This window comes from Amblyomma maculatum, chromosome 2 (genome assembly GCF_055883805.1).
Source record: "Amblyomma maculatum isolate TAMU_Amacu chromosome 2, ASM5588380v1, whole genome shotgun sequence".
NCBI lineage: Eukaryota > Metazoa > Arthropoda > Arachnida > Ixodida > Ixodidae > Amblyomma > Amblyomma maculatum.
In genome coordinates, this window is record NC_139345.1 from 73,125,941 (window position 1) to 73,140,579 (window position 14,639).

At 44.9% G+C, this 14,639-nt stretch overlaps 1 protein-coding gene across 1 annotated transcript in view; it reads right to left on the reverse strand.

Annotated features, from left to right (window-relative positions):
- Positions 1-395: 395 nt before the first annotated feature.
- Positions 396-14,639, reverse strand: part of LOC146198992 (cytochrome P450 1A1-like) — a 29,600-nt gene continuing 15,356 nt past the window's right edge. The window contains exons 3-9 of the mRNA XM_084592688.1: positions 14,206-14,299; positions 12,602-12,757; positions 11,725-11,933; positions 8,688-8,813; positions 4,506-4,610; positions 1,355-1,486; positions 396-818 (exon numbers count right to left, since the gene is read on the reverse strand). Coding sequence (XP_084448814.1) covers positions 466-818; positions 1,355-1,486; positions 4,506-4,610; positions 8,688-8,813; positions 11,725-11,933; positions 12,602-12,757; positions 14,206-14,299 — 1,175 coding nt within the window. The 3' untranslated portion in view covers positions 396-465. The remainder of the gene's footprint in view (positions 819-1,354; positions 1,487-4,505; positions 4,611-8,687; positions 8,814-11,724; positions 11,934-12,601; positions 12,758-14,205; positions 14,300-14,639) is intronic.

A 14,639-nucleotide genomic window follows, 5' to 3' on the forward strand; every position in this document is an offset into this window, starting at 1 on the left:
TACGTCAACCGTCATAAACTAAACAAAACATTACATTTCAATAACAAGACGCTTTCGAAGAAATACAACAAAAAGAAAAAATAAAGCCACATGTATATTAACTATTAGTAACGAACATGCGGCCCTAATACCTATAAGTGCGTACTTTTGGGGTATCAATATACGTTTGAAGCTCGTACATTTTTCAGTACTGTATCCGTATCCCGTATAGGCAATAACATTTTTATGCTGGACAGTGGACAGGTACTACTTGGAGGAGGCTTGCCCATTCTCTGCAATAGCTAGGTTACGATCCTAATCGATCACGTGGCCAGAAATATCCTTGGCAATCCAATTTGTGTATGAACTGCGCTGGAGCGGAGCTATTTCATCAACGCAGCCGCTTTCTTGCTCCATTTATATATTTATTCATTTCCTAACGCAGTCGACTATTCGGGAGATGAAAGGACACGTCGAACAAGCTTTTTAATTTCTTCTGTTGAGCACAATTTTCTGTTTTGCGGGAAAAAGAAATAGGCTTGAGCCTCTGCCTTCCATGTTCACATCCGAGGGCTCGCCGGGAGAAGCACAGCTTAGTCTCTGCATGAGCCTCACAAGGATGTAGAACATGTTCACGTGCGCCAGCTTCTGTCCGGGACAAGTGCGCGGGCCAATGCCGAAGGTGAGCAACGGACCGAGGTCCTGGCGCAGCCTTCCCGTCACGAGTTCCAGGAAACGTTCCGGTCGGAACTCCTCCGGATCATCCCAGATCATGGGGTCATGGTTAACGCCATAGACGTTGTAAAGTACGCCTGTGTCCTTGGGTATTGACAGTTCATCTGCGTGAGATTGAGAGCAAATCTTTATAAAAACGTTTTTCTCTGCTCTGCATACGGCGTACGATTATTAGAAACATATAGTTTAGTGTTACCGTTTACCGCCTACATGAGCCACTACCTAGCGAACATCATTACGTATGCTCAGATCGCCCTGAGGGTGACAGATAGATTCATCGTATGCCGGTGAATTCGACACACGCAGGGCTCAATCCGTGCATGTTCCACTGAGGGTGCAGGTTAGATGGTAGCGGTAAGTGGTAGTGCTATGCTAAATGTCTCTAATGAGCTCACTCCTGCTAGTTGGTTTGTAAAAGCAAGAATAATGAACGTTTCAACTGTATTGTGCCCAGTGCGGCATTCATGGTGAAACTGAGGTAGTATGGATGTAAAAAAATCAATGTAGGATTCTGATTTCATGTGCAATATTGGCGCAGCTTTTGAATATTAACTACATCGGTCATTTCTCATCCCGTGTTGCTTGAATCGACAGCTTGTAAAAACATGTTACTTACGGTAAACGATTAGTGCATGCTCACCAACTCTGGTGTCTGTAGTTGTCCTGTGAGGCATCCCAAGTGGCACTACAGGCCGGTAGCGGAGTGTTTCCAGCAGGCAAGCCACAGTGAAAGGAAGCTTAACACGGTCTTCGTACACAGGCGGGCAGTTTCCTAGAAAAGATGACTGAGATCTCTCGGTTCTGAACGTAGCCTATTCCTCAGAAAAAAATGCCGCCGCACATTGGTCGTAACTTTTATTTTAGAGAACGGTCATCATCATCATCATCATCATCCGAACTATAGCCACTGAAGGGCGAAGGCCTGTCCCATATTCCTCCAATTAACTCGGTCCTGTGCTGGCTGCATCCACTTGACCCCTGCGAACTTCTTACCCTCATCCGCCCACCTAACTTTCTGCCACCCCCTGCTACGCTTTCCTTCCATTGGAATCCAGTTTGTTACAATAAGCGACCATCGGTGATCTTCTCCGCACTACATGCCCTGTCCATGCCCATTTCTTCTTGATTTTCACTGGGATGTCAGTAACTTGAGCAATTTCTCTGGCCCACTCTGCACGCTTCCTATCTCTTCATGTTACCCCTGCCCTTTTTCATTCCATAGCCCTCTGCATTTTCCTTAAGTAGAACCCTTTTCGTTAGCCTCCACGTTTCAGCCCTACAGGTGAGTACAGGTAAGATGCAACTCTTGCATTCCTTCCTCTTGGGCGATACCGGTAAGCTGCTAGTCATAATCTGCGCGTACATGCCAAATGCGCTCCATCCCAATCTTATTCTCTTTGTTATTTCCCTTTCATGGTCCGGATTTGCGGTTACTACCTGCCCTAAGTAGAGATATTCGCCTGCTACTTCAAGTGCTTTGCTAGCTAATGTAAACTGCTGTTCCTTCCCTAGACTGTTGAATATTACCTTAGTCTTCTGCATATTTGTATGTTGACTTTCGAGCCTACATTTCTGCCTTTCCTGTCTAGGTCATCAACCACAATTTGCCGTTCATCGCCTGAGTTACTTAACAAGGCAATGTCATCAGCGAATGGGAGGATTACTGAGTTATTCGTCGTCTCTCCTAAGCCATACCTGTTTCCATTCCAAGTCTGAGTACTTCCTCTTAGCAATTTTATTACTTCCTTTATGTAGAAGTATGGTTGCTGTGCAGCCATTATATATATATATCTTCCAGTACTTTCAAATACGGCTCGTCTACACCCTGATTTCGCAATGCCCGCATGACTGGCGAGGTTTCTACTGAGCCAAATGCACTTTCGTAATCAATGAATGTTATTTATAACGGCTGGTTATATTCCAAGCATTTTACGGTCACCTGGTTTATGATATGGATATGACCGGTAGTAGATTACCCTCTCCGAACACCTGCCTGATCTTTTGCTTGATTGAAGTCTAAGGTTGTCCTGATTCTATTAGCGATTACTTTAGTAAATAGCGTATACGTAACAGATAGTGAGCTGATTGATCTGTAATTTTTCAAGGCCAGCGTCCCTTATGAATTAAGATATTGTTTGCGCTCTTCTATCGTTCCGGTACCATCGATGACACCAAGTATTGCATGCACAGGGTGGCCAGTTTTCCTAGCCCCCCCCTGTCTTTCAACAAATCTTCAGTTACCTGATCCTCTCCAAGCTGCTTTCGCCATTTTTATAATTTCCAAAGCTTTCTTAACCTCGTCCTTTGTCGCTGGTGGTGCGTCTGACTGATTTACACTGTTGCTTATCTTATTATTGGCCTGAATACTTCAGCTACTGTATGGATCAGTATAGAACTCTCGGCTACTTTGACTACCCTGTCCATATTCGTGATGACTTTCCCCGCCTTGTCCCTCAGCGAATACATCCGATCTTTGCTTATGTCCAATTTCTTCTTCACCGCTTTCGCCTCTTTACAGCATGCTCATATTCTCTATGTTATACTTCCTTATATCGACCACTTTACGCTTAATGATTAGCTTTGATATCTCTGCCAGTTCTATCTGGCCTGTTGGGCTGGAAGCTTTCATACTTTGGCGTTTTCTAATTAAATATTTCGTCTACTTAGACAGTTTTCCGCTATCCTTTTTAATTATCCTATCGGCTACTTTTACAGTGCACTCAGTAATGATATCCCTGAAATTATCGTTTATTGGTTCGAGGCTAATGTCGTCACCCTCAGTTAGAGCTGAATATCAGTTCTGTATCGAGATCCTGAACTCACCACTAATTCGTTGATGGACTTCTTTCTTACTAATCTGTCTCGTTCCCTCTTTAGATATAGACTAATTCTAGACCTCACCATTCTGTGGTCACTGCATCGCACTTTCCCGATTACCTCTACATCCTGCACAATAACGGTGTTAAAGCACAGTATGAAGTCAATTTCATTTTAGTCTTTCAGTTGGGATTTTCCATGTCCACTTCCGGTTCTTTTATATTTGCTGAAGAAGGTATTCATGATTCTTAAGTTATTGCGCTCTGCAAACGCAATTAGTAGCTCCCCCCCCCCCCCCCCCCCCCCCTGCTATTCCTGGGACCGATGCCGTAGTCACCCACAGCCTGGTCTCCTGCCTGCTTTTTCCCTATTTTGGTATTGAAGTCACCCATTAGTACAGTACACTGTCTTCCCTTTCCGCATTGCCGATTCTAAATTGTAAAAGCTTTCAACTGCCTGGTCATCATGACTACATGTAGGTGCGTGGGCCTGTGTAGCCTTCTGTTTATATTGCTGGTTAAGCTTAATTACAATGCTGCCATCCTCTCATTAGTGCTATAATTTTTTGCTATATTGCCAGCTATACCCTTATTGACCAGGACACCTACTCCTAGGTCTCGCCTCTTCGCCAAACCTTGATAACACAGTATATTCCCGTCCTTCAGTATATTATATGCCTCATTCGAACTAACAATTTCACTAAGCCATATGATATCCCATTTCATACCCTCTAGTTCCTCCAACAGTACTGCTAAACTAGCCTCATTAGCTAGGGTTCTAGCATTAAACGTTGCTAGGGTCAGTTTCCAGCAATAGATAACAACATTAGAAAACAATGGCAAACTACAAAATTGTTTCTGTTCCAGAAATCACTTTTTATAGATCCGAAGGCATTTTACACGTTGCAGGCTATTTTCATTGACTCCGACACACAGCTAAATGTCACCAAGAAATCGTAAAGGGTTGCTACTTGCCGATAGTGTCCGCGATTTCATTTCGAATCTTTTCTTGGATTCTCTGATCTTTAGCCAGCCTTAGAAAAAGCCACTGCAGTTCACCGGCAGATGTGTCGGTAGCAGCTGTGAGGTATTTAAATGCAGAGAATAAAAATAAACGTTTTAAACAATTTCGAAAATTGATAATCTTCAATACTTGTGCCTGAGAATCTCTGTCGTAGGTCAGAGTAGTATTGCCCAATAACAGGGCAGCGTACGGGTGCGGTGACTGTTCTCGCGTTTATATTTTAACTAAATCATTTGAGCTTTTATTGCAGTTCAGGTATCGGCTGTTACACGTGCTTTTAGACGCTCGGACTAAGAAGCGCCAACACAGCTGGCAACATTAGATTTGACGCACACCAACTGCGCGCAGTGTGCTCAGCGTTCTCCTGTGCCTTCCACTTCGCTCATTTTTTTTTCTCACGCGCAGCCGTGATAAATGTCGGCACGCTACCTTTGAAATGTGCGCAGAAGAGTAGCGAATAGCCAGTATATTTTATTTCGGAAGTTTTACTTATGTTGAAACATCGTCCACAGGAGGCACTACGGCTAAATCATGATCATGTACAAGTTAGGCGCTGTTATTTGAACGTTTTATTAACTAGTGTTTAAGGCACTTTGCTGAAGAAAATCCAGAGTTGCCAGTGTCATCGGCACGCATATTGCGTCGCAATATGCATTTCATAAGGTGAACACCATATATGAACGGCAGGCCGAACGGTGTCACGCAACCATATGATATAACTGAGTTGGCGAGAACTGCCTACTCCGGCTCCTAATTTGATATGGGAAAGTGGACATCTTGTCTTAGTAAGGTCATGGAACATGTCATCCTTAATAGACTTAAAAACCACACAGACAAATAAAATCTCCTTTCGCCCACTATGATCGGGTACAGAGTCGGACTCTCCACTCAAGACATCATGAGGAAAATACAACATGACATACTCGACACAAGTCCCATCCGGGCCACACGAACGATTCTCGGCCTCGATATTAGCAAGGCGTTCGACAACGTATCACACGCCTTCATTTTGACAAATCTCGCTCAGATGAATGTAGGCACCCGTACCTACAATCACATCGCAAACGTCCTACACAACCGCACCACAGAATTCCACATTGGCAAACTCATCAGTGACAAGATTACCCTAGGCATCAGAGGAGCCCCACAAGATGCAGTCCTCTCCACTTTCCTCTCTAACGTCACCATGAAGGGCCTTCCACCACTTTTAAACGCCGTACCTCGCGTAAAACACTCCCTATACGCCGACGATGTCACCCTCTGGACCAGCTCTGGTTCAGACGGGGACATCCAGAGCTCCCTTCAGACAGCCATTGACACTGACCATACATACGTACATACGTACAGGCGAACAGCCTCCCATGCTCCCCAACAAATTCGGAGCTGCTTGCCAGCCGCGACAGGGACGTGCGCCGACCCGCGCTCCCGCAATGCGTGAGATCATTTCATTTATTGAAGCCTTAAAGGCCCGAGGGCATTACATAAGGCGGGGGCAATAACATTATATAACAGCATACGAACACCAGTTCAAGAAACAAAAACAAAGAAAGACGCTCCAACTCGACACACAGCCTATACCTTCCTTCCAGACCATTCGTGTCCTGGACATGCTAGTACAGAACAATACACCAATACACAGAGCTCGGAAGAAATACAACGCCTCCGCACTACAGCTCACCAAATAATCTGACTTATCCGCCGCATCTCCACACGTCGTAGAGGTATGATGGAGGATGACCCCTGCCGGCTAACACAGGCATTCCTCGTTAGCAGGATAGTATACTCCTATCCCTACTATCACCTTCGCCGGAAAGATGACGAGGCAGTTAACAGCATCATCCGTTCGGTGCACAAGGTTACCCTAGTTTTGCCACAATACGCTAGCACACAACACTTCCTCCAACTGCGCATTTACAACACTCTTTGCGAACTTATAGGGACACACAAGACAGCCCAAATTTAAAGCCTCTCTGGGACAAATCACGGCCGTTTCATCCTTGACTGGTTAAACGTCCACCCAATAGGCGATCCCCATCCCACAGCCACCCTCCCGACATGTGTACACAGCCGTCTCGTTGTCAAACAACTAGTAAAGAACACGCTCCCTGGCCGACACGACGCGCGCCGTCAGCACAAAGCCAGAGCATTCGACGACACCTACCATACCGACGAACACGCAACATCGTGAACGCGGCAAGGCAAGATGCAACAACCTATGTGGCCTGCGCTACCGCACCGCAATCTATCCTTATCTCCGCCGCCGCGGTGCGCGCCTCCTCCCCCACTGAAGCGGAAGAAACAGCGATAGCGCGGGCCATCGCTGACCCGCGTACGCGTACATTCCTCAGTGGCTCAAAAAGGGCAATTCTAAATTTCTCGGAGGCTACATCTGCCTTCCTGCCGCACGCATCCTGCGCGGCTGCACTCCCGACCACAAAATTAACCTAATCTGGGTACCCGCTACCGCTGGCAACTATGGACAGGATAGGGCCGACCAACTTGCCCGAGGAATAACAAGCCGGGCGGTAGGTCTCGCGCATCCAGACGCACTCGCTGAAGCCCCCCAGACTTTCGCCGAAATTACCAATTTCCACAAAGAGGCGCGATGCCTTTTCCCGCCTCCCAACATCGACCTCGATCGAGCACAAGAAACCCTGCTCCGCAGATTACCGACACACTCAATTCTTAGTCACTCCAGGATATATCTAATTACTAACGGGGAATACGATCCCGCATGTCTAAATTGCTACAACGGAAAACCCGCCACTCAGGCGCACATCCTCTGGGGATGCGAAAATAACCGCCCCTAAAGGCCCTCCTGCCAGCTCCCTCTGCGGAAAGCTGAGACCAACTTCTCACCCAGCCAGAGAAGGACACATCTAGCACTTATTTCGTGGGCCCAGGATGTCGCCCCCACCTGGAGGCCACACAGGACCCATCTGCCCTAATTCAGGACATCTGGGGCAAATAAAGTTGTTCCTCTCTCTCTCTCTCTTTCGAAACGCTACCTTTGAAATGTGTGCAAAAGCGTAGCAAAGATCCAGTTTCTTATTCGGAAGTTTTACTTAAATTGAATCATCGTCTACAGGAGGCACTATGGCTAGATCATGATCATTTGCAAGTTATGCGCTGTTATTTGAACGTTCTACTAGCTTGTTAGTGTTTAAGGCATTTTTCTGCGGAAAATCCAGTGTTGCCGGTGTCGTCGGCACGTCGCCGGCAGGTGTTAGTTGCAAGCTGAGCACCTGTAACAGGCAAAGGTGGGCTAGTTGGTAATTGACTATGGAATGCATATTGCGTCGCAATATGCATTCGCATTCATAAGCCGAGGACCAAATGATCTGGAGGCCGTACGATGTCACGCAACCATATGATATGTCTGAGTTGGGGAGAGCTGCCTACTAAGGCAGATAATTTGATACGGGAGTGTGAGATGGACATCGAACCAGTCGGGACCCTTGTATCCGTAACCTGACACGCTACATTTAGGTCATGCAGGCTTGGTTAAAGCGGGGCTTTGTATTTATATTGGGTGGTCTGTAACCACGCAGCTGACGACTGTACGCTAATGAGTATGTGTGAGATAATAAAGACTCAAATTGATCAATAAGTGATTAATAGAGTAGCAATTAAAGTAAATGTCGCGAACGAGTATCTGCAAAGGGAGGTGGCGTGTAAGGTAAAGAGGCGACAAATCATTTTCTGTTGTGTCGTTTTTGCCCCTTGAAAAGTTTTTCACGGGTTCGAGGTCGTAACACATAGACGCTTTTTCAAGAATTTCCACCATTGTCAGCAGGTACAGCATGCAGGAGTGATTGGGCTTAACTGGTGGGAGTGGAAAGAAAGGCTTTTATTAGTTTTAATTTTTCGCTCGTATAAAGGGGAACAGGAATTCGTGTGTGCCTCATCTGTAACTTGAAAAATGAAATGTTTGTATATTTGAATCTTTATAGGAGCGTGCTATAATCTTTTTTTTTTTATTTTCTATAGGAGCCGCTTTGCGCAATGGTGCCTCCACCCTAAGTCAATCACGTTGAATATGTTGTGAGAAATATGTTCGGTTTAGAAAAAAATAGAGATAAGGGTCCCCATACAGGAGATGACACGGGGCATCTGGCACAGCCAATACATACCACCAAAGATGTTGAGGACCACCTGTACCATGTTCTCTTTGGTCAGGAATTGGGCATCGCCCTTCTCCTCCTGGACTGCTTCTTCTCTAGCAGCAAGCATTGCATGAGTGAAATTCTCCGTCTTACCTGTGCACACACACAAAAAAAAAAAAAATTTATTGCGCACACATGCATTGAGAAAGTTGATTCTTGAGGCTCTTCCTTCGAACTCCTTGTTCATCAACGTGAAACCTAACTCGCATAGCTCTACATGCGTCAGTAGTTTGAATGTATCATCGAATAAATTCTGTTTACTTCAGAAGAGCGCATATATTCTGTGGTATATATCCCAGGGCCTTGGTTGCAGCAGTGAGATGAATAACACTATTAAAGATGATGGACGCTTAATGCGGCTCACTGTAAAGCTAGAGCAGGCGATGGACCCTGCGCACTGAAGGTCGGCAGGAGGTTTTAAAAACAACGTCATTTTGTTTACGAAGCTTACAAATTTTGCACAACGCATGGAGAATCTGATAAACAACGTCGCACAACCTCCGCTGCTCGGCCGCTTTTGCCATCATTGGCAAAATCGAGCTCTAGAACACTGCCCAGGAGTTTAAAAACTTGACAACGTGCATCCTATCTGCTAGGGTCTCTAGTCTCGGGCAGCTTCCTTGATTAAGAACTGCGAGAAAACGTTCGTAGACACGCATAGCTAACTCCTCAAAGCAACTTTCGTAACGTTGTATACAAGTAACCACCCAGCAGAGCTGCTCTCAAACACCCGAAACCAGAAAGGCATATACCATTGAGCAGCGATAAAGTCGCAGTTAACTGAAACATATATGGATCATTACAGTTATTTTGAAAACTGTGCATTATCTCTAGACAATCTCATCATGAATTCAAGCTTCGTCTGATGTTTGCGGAATGCCCTAAGATACGCTACGAGTATAATAATAGAGTAAATACTTACTGGCATCTTACGAAGTGCACAAAATGGCACAAAAAAAGCCCTATAGCTTCCATATATAAGCGTCGTAGTAGAATAAAAATTCGACCTGGCCCGCTTTCTCTGCCCTCTTTATTTTTTTATTTTTTTGAGGACTCTTAAGCTCCGGCTTTAAAGATCGATGCCGCCGCTATAATAACTCCCGTCTGCGGCGCCCGCCCCTTGTTAGTTGTTTTCGTTCGTGCACTTTATACGGCGCTTAATTACTGATACCTTAATTTGCGCCTATATTATCTCGCATGTGCTCTTTAATATATGGTGGCCTCAAGAGAATTCTGATGCGCGTACGAGAAGAGAGTGAGAAGTTTGGGCTTAAACTGAACATCAAAAAGACAAAGATCATGGCGTCTTGCCCTATCAAGTCCTGGAACATCAAGGGACAAGATGTGAAAGCTGTGACAGATTTTCTCTTCTTGGGCTCCAAGATTACCCCGGAAGGAGACTCCAGCCATGAAATTAGGAGACGCCTATTTCTGGGAAAGAGAGCCATGTCTAGCCTTGGCCGCCTAGTAAAGAGCAGAGACATTAGTCTGCCAACCAATATCCGTATAACTCGTCTCTCCAGTTGGGATATATGCATGCGAGAGTCGGACTGTGAAAAAGGCTGACCGCCGAAAAATTGACGCGTTTGAATTGTGGTGCTGGCGGAGACTCTTGAGAGTTCCTTGGACTGCCAGAAGATTAAATCAGTCGATATTGTCGACCATAAACCCTGAATGCTCATTGGTCAAATTCAGAAGGTAAAGCTCAGCTACTTTGGTCATCTGATGAGAAGAGAGGAGTCGCTGGAGAAAGATTTGATGTTGGGAAAGGTTGAGGGTCACCGGAGAAAAGGTAGGCAGCGAACGCGATGGTTAGATGGCATCCTCGAGGCGCTGCAGATGAAGTTATGTGATGTTAGGAAGATAGTGAGAGACTGGAAAGCGTGGCGTGATATGGTCCATAGGGTCATGAAGAGTCGGACACGACTGAACGACTGAACTGAACTGAACTGACCGCATTATGTGAACTACCACCTGACGTAGGCATAATGCCCCGCCCTAACCAAGCTGTACTGACGTACCTACGTGGTATAACAGCAGATTATCTGGCTTGAGATCCAGGAACTCTGGAGGGTTTGTTTCCCATGCACCATCCAAACTCAAGTGAGAGCTCAAAGCTCCTGCCATGTCTTGGGGTCTCGTAACGTGACACAACCTTACGAGCAGTCGGTGCCTAGCCACGTCACTTGCCAACCATCAATAGCCAGAAGCTTAAAAGAGTCATCACGAGTCATATTACGGCAAATCATCAAATATATTTTCCAGTTGACATATTTAGTGCTATCGCACTCCCTCTTAAGCAGTCTGATGTGGCGTTCATTTTTAAGAGCACAGTTTTTGAGCGCCCGTCCAACGCTTGAGCTGCATCGCCTTTGGTGCTGTTGCCGATGTAACCCAGCGAAACAGAGTCACGAGACAGAGAATTTCTCAGAAGAAGAGAAAGAATGACCACAAATTCTGCACCGCTCGCTCGTGAATCTTTTTCTTTTTCTTTCGTGAAATTCTCTCTAGCTTATGAGAAAAATAGAGTGCTTTTTAACTTCGCATGCATACAAGCATCTAATTCTCTTATTAAATATATCACAAAAAAACGCTTAAAATCCTAAACTCAAATGTGCCATTAGAAAGTACGGTAATCGCCCTTTAATATTTTTTTTCTTTTGTGCCCTTATGGCACCCTTCCGGAAAAGTTCAGTAGCTATTGCTTACTAATTTTACTACTACTGCCTTAATTTGTTTTCTCCGTCTCATTTTACCCGTCTTGAGATCCTTCTGGAATCGAATTACTTTCCCTTTCATGCCTCCTACAAAAGCTTTTAGGGCCAGTTATTTATGATTGAAGAAACCCGCACGCAGTCAAGTCCGCGTAGCAAACTTGTCTTATGATTGTCACCGCAAGATTTGTCTCGCTTGCTATCCTGGCGTTTTTTTTTTCTTTTTTTTTATAGCAGCAGTATAGACAATAATCTTGACAGCAACCTTTTTTATAATCTCATGAGCATACCTGGGACATAATTAGCCTCGGCCATGGCGAACAATCTGCGAAGTTTTTCTCTGAACTCGCGAAACAAGTGCTTAACCTTCTTCTCTCTTCTGTGATACAAAAATGCCAGCCATGGCGCGATGTCGCTCGGTAAGCCGTTGGGAGCAACTTCGAGGAACTCGCGGTTGATCTCTTCCAGGCTCCGAATCTCCTTGTTCCCGTCGTCCAGCCTGCGCAGTAAACTCCTCTCCGTCGAGTTTACGACATGTGCAACAACGCATTCATATTAACAGTCACCTAGCAACAATTCTAGGCTACGAAGGGTATCTTGTGGATGGGTATGCATGCAGATAAGCCAATAAAAACCAGTGCATACGTAAAGAGGCGGAATGTGGGGAAGAGTTTTCAATATCACTAGTGAGCGAAAAAACATGTAGTACAACGGTGCCTCCTTAGTCGGCACCGGTTAATGCGCAAGAGAATATTTTTAATTCCGTTGTGTACTATGCCACGCCATTCTCAATAGTTTGACTGCCCCTATTATATGGGTGACGTAAATGGATTTAATTTGAGTTTATTTAGTTGCATTTCACAATTTGAAGCTGAAGACGATACCTCGTGAGACAGATATGAATGTTTACTCAGTCAACATTGAAAATCATAACTCGTGATAGCTCTGTTTGGATCTGGGATAAGGTCGTTTAGAGACTTCCGTGCCGACTACCTAAGTAGAAGATCGGCAAACAGGCTCCCTGCAGGACTGTAAATACAGAGAGTTAGCGCGCGCGTGCACCCGTATCTCCGAACATAGACATCTCACTACTTATAGTTCATGCAGAATGTACGAACTGCAAAACATTGGTTCAGAAACTTACCAATTTCTAAGGCAAGGACTAACCTTTTTCCATAGACAGAGATGCCTATCACGTTGTAGACCATGCAATAAAAAGGCTCTCTTGAGTCGACGATCTGAGGGCCGCGTTGCAGGGAGTCGACGTAAGCGTCAACAACGTCCGCACATAGCTTTTCCAGGGACTTGCTGACCGCGTACTTCCTGTAATAATTGAAAGTTGCGTAATTATAGGGACCTGCAAGGAGAAACCACGGTGGTATCTGCAGTTAGCGGCTATTTCGCAGGAGAGTTTACGTTGCTTTCCACACAGGTTGCCACTCAAGAACAAAACCATCAATGACAAAATGTGATTAACGAGATTTTTCTCTCATTTCACCAATCATTTTTATAAGAAACAAACTTCCTGCACGACTGGAAACTCATGTGTAGAGCGCAGGAGTTCTTTGTGACTTGTGTCGCCGGTAGCAAATAATAATAATAATAATAATAATAATAATAATAATAATAATAATAATAATAATAATAATAATAATAATAATAATAATAATAATAATAATATAATAATAATAATAATAATAACTAGGGATGTTCTTACCTTAGCATTACATCGCGTTTTAAAGTAGCCTGCTCACGTCTAGTGCTGACTTCAAGTAGCCGAAATCTCATAATATGAATGAATTGTTCATCCGCTGATCATTATAACTCGGGAAGTCCGCAAGAAGTATTCGCATTATATGTGTTGCCGGGCTTGTATGTTTTAACTAGTTTATGCTACGTTTCTTGGGCTGCCTCTTGTACTTTCAGTTCAATCGTTCAATCGCGTCCGACTCTTCGTGACCCTATGGACCATATCACGCCACGCTTTCCGGTCTCTCACTATCTTCCTAACATCACATAACTTCATCTGCAGTGCCTCAAGGATGCCATCTAACCATCGCGTTCGCTGCCTACCCCTTCTCCGGCGACCCTCAACCTTTCCCAACATCAAATCTTTCTCCAGCGACTCCTCTCTTCTCATCAGATGACCAAAGTAGCTGAGCTTTAACTTTAGAATTTGACCCTCCAATGAGCAGTCAGGGTTTATGGTCGACAATATCGACTGATTTGATCTTCTGGCAGTCCAACGAACTCTCAAGAGTCTCCGCCAGCACCACAATTCAAACGCGTCAATTTTTCGGCGGTCAGCCTTTTTCACAGTCCGACTCTCGCATCCAGCTGCATTTTAATCTTTACTCGGCACGTGTAGACAAGTCATGTCTATAACGTGTGACCTGCTAAATACCAAACGGATTATGTTCGGGAAAACGCGAAAAATACTTTGTCGCAATCCATATTTCCGCGAAAAAGAATGGAGAACAGAAGCACTTGCAAGCTTCATTCGTTTTAGAGCAGCATTGCACAAGTATTGAAGCAGCGAACGGGTCGCCCAAATGCACTCCATAATAAAAAGGGGAGTAGAAAGAGGGGGACAGTGGGAGCACTAAAGCTCAGTGTTTAAGGTCATCACGTGATAAAGTTCATAACGTGATAAAGTTAATGACTCCTGTTTCCGGCTCTCCTTGCGAATCCTCGTACGCACCCATTTGCATCGCTACTCGCTTAATCAGTAATAGTTAACTTGTGCATCTCTCCTGTCAGATCGCGCTCACCTGACTGCGAGAACAGCGACCCTACGGAGCGCCTTCCATCGCGGGCTGTAATCTTCGAAGAAAATATCGTGGTTTCCTTGAAGTTGCAATTCACCTGAAACGAGGAACGACAGCACCAGGAAACAGGTGGTTCGGCACACGGGACGTATGCCTTCAGCCACAACAATAATGGGTTGCTAACTAATGTATTAATTATACTTTTCGTTCGAGCTAGTTCGCTGCTCAACACTGGAGTAATATCCTAGCTTGGCTAAGCATGAGGTTCATTTATGCGCACAAAGAATGGTGAACGCAACAGAACTGCTCTCGAAACGTGTGAACACAGAACAATATAAAATATGTATTGATTTAGATTCGTGGTAATGCGGTAGAGAGCCAGCAGATGAGTTTCCGTTTTGCCATTCCGATAAACCGTTCTTGTGTTCGTGAAGTGC